The sequence below is a fragment of the Corvus brachyrhynchos genome, unplaced genomic scaffold (assembly GCF_000691975.1).
Source record: "Corvus brachyrhynchos isolate BGI_N302 unplaced genomic scaffold, ASM69197v1 scaffold20, whole genome shotgun sequence".
NCBI classification, from domain to species: domain Eukaryota; kingdom Metazoa; phylum Chordata; class Aves; order Passeriformes; family Corvidae; genus Corvus; species Corvus brachyrhynchos.
In genome coordinates, this window is record NW_008235735.1 from 248,138 (window position 1) to 264,324 (window position 16,187).

The 16,187-nt window shown below is 36.8% G+C and overlaps 1 protein-coding gene across 1 annotated transcript in view; it reads right to left on the minus strand.

The window, feature by feature from the left end:
* Positions 1 to 16,149, minus strand: part of USP53 (ubiquitin specific peptidase 53) — a 29,770-nt gene extending 13,621 nt beyond the window's left edge. The window contains exons 1-10 of the mRNA XM_017732964.1: positions 16,064 to 16,149; positions 8,965 to 9,662; positions 7,178 to 7,270; positions 4,537 to 4,671; positions 3,360 to 3,473; positions 3,191 to 3,273; positions 2,766 to 2,871; positions 2,207 to 2,353; positions 1,523 to 1,672; positions 870 to 1,041 (exon numbers count right to left, since the gene is read on the minus strand). Of these exons, the coding sequence (XP_017588453.1) occupies positions 870 to 1,041; positions 1,523 to 1,672; positions 2,207 to 2,353; positions 2,766 to 2,871; positions 3,191 to 3,273; positions 3,360 to 3,473; positions 4,537 to 4,671; positions 7,178 to 7,270; positions 8,965 to 9,108 (1,144 nt within the window). The 5' untranslated portion in view covers positions 9,109 to 9,662; positions 16,064 to 16,149. The remainder of the gene's footprint in view (positions 1 to 869; positions 1,042 to 1,522; positions 1,673 to 2,206; positions 2,354 to 2,765; positions 2,872 to 3,190; positions 3,274 to 3,359; positions 3,474 to 4,536; positions 4,672 to 7,177; positions 7,271 to 8,964; positions 9,663 to 16,063) is intronic.
* Between the last annotated feature and the right edge of the window lie 38 nt (positions 16,150 to 16,187).

Sequence of the window (16,187 nt, forward strand, 5' to 3'; positions counted from 1 at the left end):
CTAAATTAAAAAAAAAAAAAAAAAAAAGAGAAAGCTTTTTAATTGTGGATTAAAAAGCCAGAAGAGAAACATCACCAGAAACCACACTACATTTCAATATACTAGGCAATAGGGTTCTGTAATATTTTATATAATGCCGCATTTATAGTGGTAGCCTGCAGTGAAACGGGGTTCTCAATTCTTTGGTCCCTGAAGTAATCTATGTTCTATTGCTACACATGATGTGAACACTAACAAGTCAAATACAATTTGGCTTTTATTTAAGTTACTTGTAAATTATGCTCAGTATTAAATTTAAAAAGCCAACCCAAGACAGCGGTACAAACTACAGAACCAAAAGACTGGATTCTTACATACCGAGGCCTGTTATATATGAATGTGAGAGAAAAAAGGTTTCCTGAAGCTCCTTCTGATTTTTCCCAAAATTCTGAACTGTGCTCTGTGTGTATATATATATAAAAATATACAAACACACATGCTCCAAATCTCAGTATGTGCACAAAGCTTAAGTAAAGTTTCCTTTAATGTAATTTATCAAAGGTATTTTGAATGTTTCAATACACACGTAAGAACACCCACATATACAAGTAGTCTACAATTTTCTTCTGAAATTAATGAAGTTCTGAGTGGTTACAAACAATCTACAATAGAAGATCTTTTTTTCCCATTACCCAATAGTCTTAATTTGTATCCCCTTATTAACAGGTCTAATACTGAGCATACACACTAATTTCTTTTGTGACTCTTGAGATAATGATTGATAAAAATATTTCAGAACAAAGCAGCCAATCCATTTTTTCTCCTTTATAATCCCCGTTTCAGAAATACAGCTGACACTGTTATTAAAAAAAAAAGATACGTATAATTACCCAGGTCTTCCCCATTTCCTCCTGCTGCCTTGCATTGAGACCAGTGAATAATCTGCTTTGGTGCATCTTCTGGAGACACAGCTGTGCCATCTGGGTTAGCATAAAATAGCAGCAATGGCTGGAAGTGACACCGAATGCACCTGGACACCACATCTTTCCATTTTGTTCCAATCTAAGAAAAAAACCAGCAAACTAAAACCCCAAAACTTTATCAACAGTGCTGAACCCAAATATGGAAAGAGTAATTCATTAAGCAAGTGACACCAAATGCCTAATTCCAAATGTACATGAAGATACAACATTTTAGCACAGTGGTTTACAGAAATTGCAACAAAAAGATAGAACTAGTTCTACATGGGCTAACAATCAGATCATCATTCCTATGGATACAGCTGGCAGTATCTTCCTTTCTTTAAAAGAAGTACAAATGCAACAATAGACAAGTGCATGAGCATTCTGAAACACTCAGCATTTGTACGGCACAGCCATAAAGCACTGAAATAAATTCTAAAGGTCATTTTAAAAAAACTGACTTACGAAACTGAAGGTTTGTTAAAATAAGAAGGTTGATTTGACTTTCTTCAACATTGGTGTCAGAAGAATGCTCTCCAGAAAAGATCCCAAAATTTGGTAGGAGTACAGCCAATATTTACCTCTTTTACATTAGCATCATCAAACAGCACCCATTTGCAGCTCTTGGTGTGAAAGGCAAAGGCACAGTAATGTCGGCTCGTGTAGCAAATCATTCCCACTAGAAAAAGCTCACTGTTTTTGGCATTTTCATCTGTAACCCTATAAAACAGCTGTAAAAATGATTACATATTTTAAAACATGTGTAAAACACAGCCTCAATTTCCTGACCTACTACTGGCATTTCACCAAGGCAGCTGGTATTTAATGTCCTGTTGTATTACACAATCTTTCCTGAGTATAAATACTGATTTTTGCACTTGCTACATCTATTTTAACTTTTTTTTTTTTTTTGCATACTTGAAAGAGTAAAATATTCATGCTCTGGAATAATTCCACAGTGTCAAACTGAAAATGATATTCCTAGATTTTCAACCAGGAAGTCTCCTACATTAATCATTGTACTTAAGGACAAAACACTTCCAATGGGACTTTTTCCTCTCAGAGAAACTACATTAAGCAGCACATCATAAAGAACAGTAAAAGTAGAAAAACGTTATATAAACATATAAACTTTTTATAAAGTTAAGTTGTGCTTATAAAAAATACATATGAATATTTCTATTTTGTATACATTCTCGTATATGTAAAAGAAAAAGTAAAATTAAATTCTAGAAAAAGCAAAAAGTAAGCTTTAGGTCAGATACCCCCGGAAGATAAAGCTGTGTTGCCAGATTCCGCATAACCTCTTCTGTCAGATCAGAGTGTTCTGAATCCCAGACTAAACCGATGGTTACAATCTCAGGACAATTCATAAGAACACGACGAATTTTTATTTTTTGACCACAATTACTCTAGAAAAAAGGAAACAAAAACCATGATGGGAGGGAAAACAAAAGTGTTTAAAAACTGGATGTCCAAAGGTGAGTCACTACACAAGAATTAGTTCAACAAAACAACTCTGCAATGTCTTTAATTCCAAAATTTAGTTACGGTGTTTGTTTCTAACAATTTAAGGATAACATTCTTCATCATAAAAACACTTTGATGAAGACTACAGCTTAACTTCTAATCACCACCTTAAAGCAGAAATCTCTATAACTGGAGCAATAAAATAAAACTTCAAGGGCTTTGTTCACCCTAAGCTTGCTGCTCTGAAACAGCAACACATAACCCTGCTTTTAGAGGAATACTTCTAGCCTGATTTAATATCCTAAAAATTTCGCCTTTGTATCCTAAAGTAATGTAACATTTTTGTTTACTTACAGGACACTTTCTGTAGTCATCAGCAGTATTTGCTGCCTGCAGCAATTCTGCAAACATTTCCGGCTTGAGACGTTCATGTCTCTCCATCATTTTTTCTACTTCATTACTGCAAAAAGTAAATTGCATAACTATGGGTGTCCCTTCTAAAGAGTAACAGGTTTCAGTCAACTCTCAATTAACTATGTTGTATAACTAAAAAGAAAACACACAGTGGTAAAACAGTAGTGATACAAATGTTTTTGTCAAGCTCTCTCTAGATCTTGCTTTTGAAATCCAAATGCTATTTTTGGACAGTATCTCAAAAATGTGTTGCAACAAAAAGAATACACATTCATTTTTAGCACTTAAAAGCCTTCTCTGGCATGCTTTGCTTAATATTAGAAGGGTGTACATAGAAAAGTAAGTAACAAGAATAAAGCTCTTACCACAGGGCTGTGGTGGAAATGTAACGCACAAATTCCGTAAAAGGCAACGGATCTGATGATGCTCCACAACTGCGACACACACACTACAAAAATAAAAATGCTTTGGATTTTATTTACTCAGGACAGAGAAAACAAGGTATTTGTTAAAGGAATCAAATGAAGGTCTGACCTGCTCATACAGCGTCATAGCAAACTTCTGGTGAGAAATACAGGATTTTGAAGTGCACATATCTGTTTCACTGTTTGGCACTAAGTGAAAATGAATCCTCTCAAGGATATTTTCCTAAAAAGAAATAATAATAGAAATGTAAACTGAACTGATGAAGTCAAAACACACAAGGAACACTACAATTTAATACTCCAACTACGCCCCTTGGCTCCCTATGACTGCAATGAGTTTGTCCCCTGAATCAGCAAGGCCATTTTTTCCTTTTGCCAAAAATACCAGAGGTAATGGGAAGAAGTGAATCTATTCAGGTAGATCAGACAGATGATTAGTTCAGGAGTCCAAATGCATTTTGCATAGATGGAGCAGTGATAAGAGGCTCTCTTTCATGACTGCAAGATCTCAAACAGCCTCTTTCAGGAGTTCTCCACTGGATTTTCCTACGTATGTGAAGAAAAAATCTAGCAGGTAACAATTAATTTGGGGTTAGTCCCAAAGGATGTCCAAAGCTGAAAGGAACCAAAGCAGCACTCGTATTTTCTGCCCTCAGATCTGTGTCTGAAGGTTAATACTGGAGGTGTTCAAGGCGAACATTTTCATTGTCTAACACAGGACCTCTTAGGAAGGTCCCTTTACCAGAGTTCCGTGCCATCTCAAGTTACCTTTAAAGGCCACAATCCGTGGCTTGTGTCTTCCAATAAGACTTCACTGAAGCAGAAGGTAACTACAGCAAGATCTTAAAGTACTCATTCACTCTTGGGTAAGAAAATAGAAATCTCTTCTGCAGCAAAATTCAGCAATGAGCTGGCCAGTTGTAACACACTGTATCTCAACAGCCAGTGATTCAATACTTGGAGGAACAGACTATATATTCAAATCCATAGGTGCTTCTCCTGATAACCTTTCTCTCCATCACAACACTTCTAGTAGTGATTCAGAGTTCACCATCCTCACCAACCTCCTGCTCTGCCTGAGCTACAGAGTTAAGGGAGGAAAACATGGAACAAATGCAAGGGTCCTCCATCCCCCTTACCTGACACTTACTCCATGTGTCTGTTGCCCTAAATTGGCACAAAGAAACTCAGCAGGATTATATTATTTGAATCCTACCCATGAGCCTGGAACGACCAAACCCACTAAACTAACATATTTCTACTCAACTCTCACAAAGAACACTTACAAAGCACTCTGCTGCATCATCCATGAATCCCAGCTGGAAACGCTGCTCATCCTTGAAGCTTTCTGCGAGGGCATGTCTCATGTTATCTGACGGGAGGGCTTTTTCTCGACTGTGTTGGAACTGTGAAAAGATTGCCTAGGAAGAAATGTAATGATTACTTAGCTTCATTAGTCACTTGGCTAGACATCGTGGTTCTACACAAATACATAATTTCTTGCATAAATATGTAAAATAGTTATATTTATAATGCTTACAGACCCATGTACCTTTCATAATTACTGTTTTTTCTTCAAATTACTATGCTTCTGTGTTTTGCTACTGATTCCTCTATAAGAAGTTATTGTACCAAACTGAACACTGAACCTGTAGAACAACAACATACAGGATATAAAACTACAAGTGATTGACTTGTGCTCCCAGAAGAAACACAAGCCCTGTTCTGTATATAACTATATAGCTTTTTTAATTTGGCCACTGGAATAGCAGTTCATCCATATGTATCTCATGTTTACAGAGGTGTGTATTTCTTAGGGCATAATGTAATACCATTCATGATTCACTATATAATGTAATATTTACTACTTAGGAGGGGAGTATATGTTTTTTAAAATTATGGATATGCAAAACCTCCCATAAACAAGATAGAATGCCGATAATCCTTGCTATGAAACTAGCTCAGTGCTGAATCAGTGCACATAAAACAAGAGGAAAGGTCAATATCTGCAGTTCTGGAACATGATAATAAATTGCACTTGGTTTTTAATTCATTTCCCAGAAGAGAGAGTTGGCTGCTACTTTTCTTTTTGGCAGAAATACCCATCCAAGTGAGCTCATGATTTAGCAAGTAAGGGAGGTTGATTCTGAAAAGAACTGAAAGTTAAAAGCTATTAAATGAATTACAGATTTGCAGATATTTAAAGGTGTATTCCCAAGTCAAGAATTCTAAGTCAAACTTTAAGGAGAGCTGAAGAGACTAAAGACAAAGCAAGTCAGGAGAAGCCATGTAAAATATAAATAAGAATATGCATTCTTCACATAGACTTCCTATGGTTAAAATCTGTTAGATAGAAAGCAAAGATATAACAGATAAGCAAAGTTTCAGTGCTAACAAAAAGTAGTGTTTTAACCATGATGCATTCCAGGGGGTCTCTCAAATATTTGATCTTCCCTCTCAAAACAAAAAGCATGGACTACGGACAAAAATTCAGCCACTATCTCCATGTAAACATTCAAAATGAAGTTTTTAACAGCTCTGCTTTGAAAACATTTATCCCTTCCCATTTTGGCTGCTAGGTCATTTTTTGGTATGAAACATAGCTTTATATGTCCTGCTAAAAAAAAAAAAACCAAAACCAAACCAGTACAGATAAGCAGTGATGCACATAGGTATGCTCCGTTTAGTGGCCTGCATAGTCAAAGTCCCAGAATTTATTAGCTGTGCTTTTAGTTTATAGGAGAGGCTGACACAGATAAAATATCCTTCATTGTTGAACAGGTAAGAAGGGTTAAAATAGCCCAAGACCACCAAAAAAACGCAACCCAGCCAAAAAAACCCACCCAAGTCACAAACAAGTCACTGTTTATCTTCATCCAGTGTATATATTGCATGGAAATGAAAACGTTCAAGATTCTGAACGCAGAACAAACAGAATTACTCAACCAGCACCTCTAAAGAGCCAAGAAAGCAAAAGCAGTGGAGTACAGAACAGCTGGGGACAGATACTTCCAAATGAATTAACTACTCTTTTTTGAGGTCAGTACATGGAATTAAAGATCACAACTACACAGTTAAAAAAAATCCCACTCTAACCAACTCCAGGATAGGCAGAAATACCACTTTGTATCAGTACTCTTGGGAGTACAGCATTCATTCTACCAAAATGGGAAGATGTCAGCCCAGGCAATGAAAGACATCCAGGCACAGTGAGCCATTGGGGTAAATTACACAAGATGCATCAGGGGAGTAACGATTCCCTCAAAAACAGATACTTGAACAAATAAGAAAATCCCAACATTCTAAGTTACAGCAGCCTCGTGAAGCAGCTGAAGGTAGTGTATGGCTTTGGAAGGTGACTTAAAGTGATGCAAAAGCTAAAGTAAAGCTGTCACCCTAAAACAGAAACAAGATTTAATCTGAAAACTCTTGGTATGCCCAAGCTATGGGTCAGCACTTTATGTACTGAGAAAATCAAGTGCTTGGCACACAAAACCACCCTTATGCATTTTTTCATTAGGAATTTTATCACTTATCAGACGGTAATGTAATTATTGTAAAGAAAAAAACACACATATATTCAAACACTGTGGGAAAGACCGAAAGCAGACGTATGCAAATAAAAGAGGAATATCTCCAAGAGGCAGCTAGAAATTTTAAAAGACAACATAACTCATTTGAACTGACAGAAGTTTTATGTTTAAGCAGACTAGAATTAGGGTACTGTAAAATTTTTTCTTTAAATACAAGAACATATTTCTGTTACAAACACCTGTTAAAAACTACCTTAAATTTAAATTGCTCCTTTACACAAGAATTCCTCAGTCACCCAGGAATAGGTATGATACAGACACAAATCAAAAAATAATGATTTAAATTATTTTTCCCTCATTTTGAAATATGGTTCTTGCAGAATTTTTTATTTACCTTTAAAGCACAAAATATGCAGGCATCTCCTTGACACACGTGTCCAGTTAAACCTCTTAAACTTCGTCGAAATATGTCAAGTTGCCATAATACCTACAAAAATAAAGAAAAAATAAGTCATCAGTTCTGAAGGTTCTTCGTTTAACACAACATACAGTAGATTTTAATTGTTTTCTAATTTCACATCACATACAACTTAAGTACCAATATTGCTGCAAGAATTCTGGTTTTTTTCTGTTAGTTTGGTAAATTGTGGAGGCAGAAATGAAAGCTTTACATTCACCATTTAAGATTCAGATCTGTCTTTTAAATTTTGAAACAATGTAAAGAAAGAAAGAGCTGAAGTACTCTCAAGGAAACAAGCAGCAAAGCTAAACTCTGTACAGGGATTGTAGCAGTTTTCTTAAAGCTCTACATAAGAGTTATGTCTATACTACATTCTTATGGCCTCTTACTAAAATGATTGCTGAACTACATTTGTTTTTCCATAGATCAAAATAATCCTGGTGCTTAAACAGGTATGTTTCTACCTCTTATTTGTGTAAATACCCTGCAAAAAGGTAGTAACAGCTTGGCTACACTACACTGCTTTCAATATCTAACGTCTTGGGTACATACAAAGTAGTTCAGAAAGTTGTCCATGGAAAAAATAAAAATACAACCCCTAAAAATGAGTTGTCAAGAGGCACAGTAAGACAACAGCTGCAAATCCCGGGGGGAGAAGATATTCCTATCTATAAATACAAAAGCTAAAATGAATTAGGATGTATTGGAAAATGAAAGTCCAAAGCTCAGTACTGAAGGTTGAGCACAGGTTAAAAAAAAAAGGAACACATTCCTCCTTGTAAAAGGGCAGTCACCAACCATCTGCCACCGTTTGATAAACAGCACTGGGTTGTGAAGTTGTAGGATTGTCTGAAACTAGAACTAAAAATTACTTAGGGCTTCATTTTAGGGCACCTAAGTGAAAATAGCAGAACTGCATGAGAATATTAGGTCATGCTACTCCCACTGCATGCAAAACAGCAAATACTCTACTAAAACTACAGTACATTTTTAATTTAAATACATATATATATAGATACCATACACACCACATAGCTATACCTTTCATATCTCCTAGGTTTAAATCTGTGCCATTTTAAAGTCGTCCAATTTTTAGGAAGTCTACGCCTCTATTAAGCCCTCTGCCAGTTTGAGAAGTAATTCTGTACAATTTAAAAACATTCAGGTCCAAAATCTGAGCACTACAAAAACTACCTTGTTATAAAGAGAATTCCAAGTCATGTTTCTTTGGTAGCAAGTGTATCTCCTACTCTAATTCCACAAATCTTTCCTAAGATTAGAATCAAAGCTCTCACTATATGTGCATGTTCTGATATACCCCAGTATCATAGGTTCAGGTGCTAATTCTGAGAAAATGGTATTTTAATAAAAATAGTGTCCTATTCAATACAAGTAGTAATGGTTGCCCCACACAAAAAAAAGTCATGTAAATTTTTGCTATGTTTGACAGAAATGCTACTTCTAAAATTCAAGCAGAAAGTTTTAAAGTTTTGACTCCTACATTTTCAAATACAAAAGGGAAGTTTTTCAGATATTCCTAATACATGCAAATAAAATTCTGTGCAAAATTAAGTATTTAATACTCTCAATTCCTTAAAATTAAATGCTTAATAAAATTACCTTCACACGGTGTCTTCTTCCTACAATTGCCATTTTTGTTTCCCCCACACACTTTGGAAAGTCTGTTCAAAAAATGTTTAATAGATGAAGTCTTCTCTTACCTGAACAGCACTATTAAGAAAGCAGCTGTTTTGTCCAGGTTCGTTTAATAAGCCTTTTGTAGGGGCCAGGGACAGGATACTTCCAGGCTGATAAACTTTTCCAAGGTTACCCCCAGGTTTTCTTAGGAATTTCACCCATGCCATTATTTTTTAGAGTTTATAATCACAATGTTCACGCTTAAATATTTAAGGATATGATGGGTGCAAGGCAAAGAAGGTGGTTCTACAATAATATTTCTAAAGTCATGCCATTCCATTCAACTCTGTGCAGTAGTAACCATCCACGGACTTAAGTCCACTCTCCATGAGCAGCTGTCAGCCATCCATCAGGATCAGTCTCCCAGTAAAAATAAGCTGAAGAAAGTTTTTAACCCTCAGTCTTAAAAAAAAAAGATAAATAAAGGTGTCCAGTTTAATGTTAAAACATGTTAAAAGTCATTAGAATAAAAGTTCTTATTAAGCACGTTGCACAGTAACTGACTTCCTCCAGGGATATCAATAAAGTATTACTATAAATCATTAGCTGTATTATATTGAATGTTATATATATATATATCACTGAACTGGAAAGTTCTTTTCAGGTGTTATACTCCTGTTCTCTCATTTTGTTCCATGTTCTTTTTACTTCTAACTGTAACCCATGAAATATATTCCAGTTTAGAAGACTCCATGTTTATTTCATTCTCTTTCCAGTGAACCTGAAATAAGAAAAAACAGAAAGTATTAAAAGAAAAATCAAAAATGCTAAAGACCTAAATTAGAAAAGAGATCATGGCCAAAACAACCTCTAAATCTAAAGGCAGATGAAATAGCCAGGAAAGATGAGAAGAAAAAATCACCACCTTAAAATGGTTTCTAAAGTGGAAAAATTAAGTTATTTTATCTATCATAATTTATTATCTTCTAAGTTTTTATACATCTCTAAAGACCAAAATAAAATTGCTGTAAAGGTTCTCCTAATAATCTGCAACAGCTTATAAAAAGATCATATAATACACAAGATATTCAATCTTTAAATCTCCAAGTCTGCTAAAAACATTACCAAGAAACAAATACTTTTATTCAACACTCGAAAACCTAAGTTGGTTTTGATTTCAGTTCTATAGACGGATTGTCAGCTAGTACTCAGCTTTCAGAAGTTTGTACTACCTACTAAACACTACATAAATATGTCATTAACCTGGCTGCATTCTCAAAGCAACCAGAAAAACAGTGCTAACAGCAAAGCAAGAACATTCTGGTTGCTGCCCTAATAACCAATTCCAAGATTTTCAAACTTCAACAATAAGGGTTATTTCTCCAGTTCTTGAAGGAGCATGTTTAAGGTTAAATGACTCAATTTTCAGAACATCCCCACAACCACATGTAAATCCCAAGCAGTGATCCTCTCACAACAATGGATTATTTTGCCAGTTTGGCATTACTACATCACCCACACAAACATTTGAAGGAATGGCACAGAAGAGAATGAATTTAAATAAATCAAAGTAATTAGGGTTGCATATGTGGGAAAGAAAGAAAGAAAAAAAAAAAAAAAGGGTGAAATTTGGGCCTCATGTTTCAACTGAGAGATTCATCTTGGATTTCACAAGCATGTGAGATACTGAAGACATATCAATATACTTCAAAACCTGCAGCTTCTCACTACAATTTTTTCTATTGTGTAAACCTTCCAAGATTGATGAGGAGCATTAAAAAACAAAAAAAGAATTGTGTAGTTGGAATACTGTATAAACTGGAAGAGAACTTGGCTCAGCTCAGAACAAGAAACGCCACATTCACAGAAAACCATTCTACAGCTCTTTAACACAGTACAGCTGGGCTATGTTGCTTTCAAAAACACCCACAGGAAGTCTTGCACCCCTAAAACCAGTCCCCTTTATTTAAGAGAAATATTGGTACTTGCTTGTGTTTAAAAATAAAATCAATAACTGGAACCCAACCAAAACTCTCTTTTGCCCCATGAATAATCAGATGAGTTCTGTTTGTTTACTGATGTTCCTGTATCTCACCCGTAAATAATTTGATTTAATAATACTGGAGATAGTAAGTGCGATTTGTGGCAGCACTGAGCAAGAAGTCTGAAATCTAACTGGAAACTGACCTTGACAGAACATCATGTAACAATTTTGTTTTCTTTATATTCACTTCAATAAACCCAGAAAGAGGAAATGAAAAGAGACTGTAGCTGGAAATGTGTATCAGTTTCAGATCTTATTAGAAATGCACATGTTGTTTTGGAAACAAGAGTTCATCCGGAACAATTTAAGATAATGACAAAGAGCATTCATTTACTAAGAACTTAGAGGAAGTAATTTTCTCTTGCATTTCAGGGATGCCCTAGAACTAACACTCCATGCACCAAGCATTTAGCTGTTAGGCTAGGTCTCAGGAAAAGTTATAATGATTCCCTGCAATAATTTAATTAAAAAATGTTTCTGGATTAGCTCTGTGTTACTGTCCCATTGCATTAAAATGCTTCCTGTTTAATTTCACGTCCACAAAGTTGTGAGTACAAATAATTCCATCTATCACACAATCTTAATCTAATAAATTACAGAACACATTCGTTGCACAGTTTTCATACGTAGAAGTTCCACTGCACCTTTTTTCTCCACTGCATCAAATACTAAGGTGCATGGCTTCTCTTTCATTAGTAAGAGGGGCACTGTAGATGAGCCTTCCAATGGTGCCATAAGCAATGGGATTAATTTGTCATCACAGCCTCTCCCTAAGGTGAGAAAGTCTAGAGTAGCATCTTGTTTTGAAATTTACATTGTACAAATATCTCAGTTTTGATTTGAAAAAAACCCCAAAACAGCAAGAATATTATTCCTCTGCTGACAAGCCTACCCCCATCACAGATGGTTCCATAAACCAGAGAAGTGCTGCTGCTGATTCAGTTTTGCCTGCTTCACCTCCCATGAGTTTGGTCGAACTTTTAGGTGACTGGGACTTGGACCAGACTCCCATAGCCTAAATTCAAGTCAATAGCATTATAATTAGGACCTGAAGACTTCTTCCTTGTCTGTGGTAAGCCAGTGTTGCTAAGGGCACTGAAGCATTTATTAACCAGCAGGGTTTACCAGTTCTTTTTAAGTTCTTGGCTTGACAAAGGTGTGAGTGGCAGAGTACAGAGCATCAGTGAGTTGCGGATGCCCCATCCCCGGAAGGGTTCAAGGCCAGGTTGGATGGTGCTCTGAGCAACCTGGTCTAGTAAAAGGTGTCCCTCCCCATGGCACAGGGTTTGGACCACGATGATCTTTAAGGTCCCTTCCAACCCAAGCCATTTTGTGACTGAACCATACTGAGTCTTCAATAAGTGCAATCTTTTAGGAAAAGAGTTATTTCACACAGGGTTACTGACATGCTACAGAAGATTTTTAGCAGCTGAGAGTTAAAGGAATACTCTTGCCCTTCAGACTACAGGAATTGATTTTGGACAACTGTTCTCAGTTGTCTCAAAGACACTAAACAAGGGATATAAGCTCTCAAACCAATGTCTATTTACCAGCCTAACTCCTTCTACCTTGCCCAATTTCAGTCACTGTTCTTCAGTCACGAGTAATCTCATCAAGCACTTGGCTACCCTTAGTCGTGCAGCCTTACAAGACAAAACACATGCCTGTCAAAAATTTCTGGCACTTGCCTTTACAGCTTTCAGAACAACAAACCCACTTGTCAGCAGAACTGCACGTTATCACCTGTTTGGTTGGTACACCCCAGCACGTAACTGCGGCTGGCACAGACTCCTCAGTGTAAGAAGCAGTGTCACTGACGGAGCTTAGGAATCAGTGTAGCAGATATTTTGCCTAAACAATCACTTTCTACAAGCACATTTGGGTTTAAGCATCTTTGATATCCATTTAGATAAAACCGATGAGATAAACAGTTGGCTCTGTGAACACTGGAACTACCAATGCCTGGGCTCCTGATAATTTTCTGTCTCATGGCTGAGTTCTTGCAGTTTTCTCCCCATTTGGGGCATAAGCCAACTTTGCTCCCCACATCATCTTACAAGGTCTCCCTTCCAGCCAGCTGCCTCTTTTCATGCACTTTCTAAGTACATAATCATCTTTGAGGCTTCTATCCCTTCTGTCAAATTGAGTGGAAACCAGCCAATAAGTTCAAAAGTTGTTGACTGCTTCTATCCCTGAAATTTGGCTGAAGAATAGTTATTTACATCTTCTCAGCTTCACTTTGCAACTGCTCACAGTGTGTTGCACAAATTAGTAAGGGCAAACCTTTCTCATGCCCAGTGCTGGGGTTACTTTTAAGCCACACAGCTTTTTGCTTCTGCTTGCAGTTCATGCCTCTGTGCTGAGCCTGGCAACCCCACCCAACAGTCTGACAATTCTGGAAAATCAATTCCTAAACTGATGTAACTTAGGAATTTAGACACAAGACAACAAAAATTGTGAAGGAACAGTGTTGAAATATATTATGAGAGAATAAAGCTATGATGGGAAACCACTAAAGATCTCTGCAACTAGCCAATATTATTAGGACTGGTGTTACTGTCTCCTCCTTAACAGAGTGAAATTCATCAAAAATTCAACAACTTGCAACTGCAAGAATTTGAGTGTTTTCCTCAGCTCAAAAGGTTGTCATTTAAAATTGCCAATTTTTGTCAACAGAACAAAAATCTGATTTGTATTGTGACAGTGCTGGAGGTTGTAATGATTTTTCCCTACATTTAAAAAAAGAAATAAATAAACAGTGAAGCTGCTTTAAAAATGTAGAAAAAGACCAAAATTCGAAAGGAGTGATCTCTTACGCCCACCTCAATGAGGCTGAATCTTAATTTGTTTGGTCCCTGCACAGATCCTGTCCCCTTCCACCTTTAGGCCCCCGTTAAATATATTTGTCAACAGATTTCATGCACCATAAGATACATGTACACTTTTAGTAGCCACCAGTCTCTGTCTTTGGAAATCATGCTATTCACTTCAAAAGCTGTCACAGAAATATGTTTACAGGAATGCAAATTCTCACTATTTTAAACATCAGAGAGGGAGAAAACTTCATTAATAGCACTTACTTGCAGCACACCTAAGATGAAATGAGCAACACTACAAGAAAAGGCCAATACCAGTATATGATCACTGGCTGGTATTGGTCTGACACATTCTTTCTCCTTTGGTTACTGACTCAAAAGTCCCCAAGACAACAAAGGAATATTTGATGGTATCTCCTCTAGAAATTCTTCCAAACAATCCCTGAAGATTTTAAACCCAGACCTTTTCTATTTGCAAGATTCTATTGTCTCTTCTCGAGCCCTTGCCTATTTAGCTGTCCCTCCTATGCCAAACCACTGCTCCTGCACGTCACACTTCTCTGTATCCTTCCAGGACAGAGAACCAGAAGCATAGATGCTATCCCAGATGGCTTTTGTATAAGTGCACAATTTTTTCTTTAAGCTGTTCCAATAAAAACTTTCCTGTTTGCATCAAAACCAAAACAACAGGTTCACAGCTCAGCCTCCCTCATCTGTTAAAAGAGAAACCGACTTCAGAAATAGCTACGATGGGAACTCTGAGTAAAGATCTTAAAGAACACAAATTCCCGGCCCAGGACACAGGCCAGCATTTACAGTGAATCATCACACAGACACTACGGAGAAGATTTTTATTTCTTCATCTTCCTACAGCTTTACACGTGATTTTTTCAAAGACTACAATGTACTCTTTCCTGAGCCTCAGAAAGATAGAACGTATCTTGACAGTGATAATTTTCACACTTGCCCTTTTATCTCAGATTAATTGCCTTGCCTTTCAGCTGTTTGATCATTAACAGAAGTGCAAAATACCAAGTTCTGCTCTTTCTTGAAAAGCTTTCTGATTTCTTAAGTCACCGGGAAAAAACGACATAACTGAGTTACAAGGAATGGTAACATAAGCATCATCTTTAAACCCACGCATATTTCATAGGCTTGACCAAAAAAAGAGAATGTTTTAACGTCTGAATCACTACACTTCATGTATTTCTTCAAGAACGAATCCTGTACAAACCTTCCTACAAACATTTCACTCAGCCTACACATCTACAATCCTGATCCAGCCTCAACCCATCATCACTTAACCTGGCCCCAACAAACTCCAACTTGTTTCTGCTTAAATCATGAAGTTTCTGAAGAATTCTGTGCATGGGTTTTGCTCCCATCACTACACCCCTCAGTGACTAAACTGTTTTACTTTATCAAGAGGCATTGACCAAGAAAAAAAACCCAAGTGCTGCTACCGATACCTTGGAACACAGAGTAACCAAAACACATGATAGTGCCAATACCCTGTCGCACACCCAAATGATTTTGTCAGTAGCACATCATGCACACTGTATGGCCAAAAAATATTCTGCACTAATAAGGCTTGATATGTAAGTCAAGTGCATATTTTTTGTGTTTTCACTGTCAACATACCACGGGTCAAGAATAATAACTTTTTATACAAGTAATTTGATGATTAAAAAAAATAACCAGTAAATACCTCTTACTTTATAACAATTTGTTAGGGCAAGAAGGGATTATTTACCATTTGACAAGGTTAATTTATAGTCAGATTATAACATGAGGTCTCACTATTTTGACACCAAAAAACACCCATTCATTCTATAAGAAAAGAGCAGGTAATCATAAAATCAGTCAAGGGATTTTCCATTGCCTTGGGGTGGAAGGGGATACTGCATCATCAATCAGGCACAATACTGTTTGCACGATTAAGTTGTTCTTAAAATAATGCTAGTAGCTTCAAAGTTAAGAAAGCTTAAGTGGTTTGGTGGTTTTGGTGGGAGGTTCATGTGCAAAATAAAGCACTAAGTAGAGATATGTAAAACTCACACTTATTCCGGGAAGGGAAAAAAATCCACATTGAGACAACAAGTCATGGTTCCTCTGAAAAGCTATTTTTGAAATATTTGCATTGAAAACCAAAGTAAGGGATATAGGTAAACTTAGACGAGATGCTAAGCAGGTGATTTGCATACATTTACATACATCTACCCACATGCCTCTGAAACTCCATCTGTACGAACACACAGCAAACAACTCTGCCTCCAAAACGCTGCAAACTGATTAAATTTCAAACAAACCTGTACAAACTACCTGTACTGGCATTTCCTGTTCCAGACAGCCTCTGGAAACACAGCTGGAGAGCTCGCTGGTGGGCACGGAACGGGCGCGTTGAACATTAACCGCGCACCGCGGCTCGCTCGGAGCCCTCACCGCC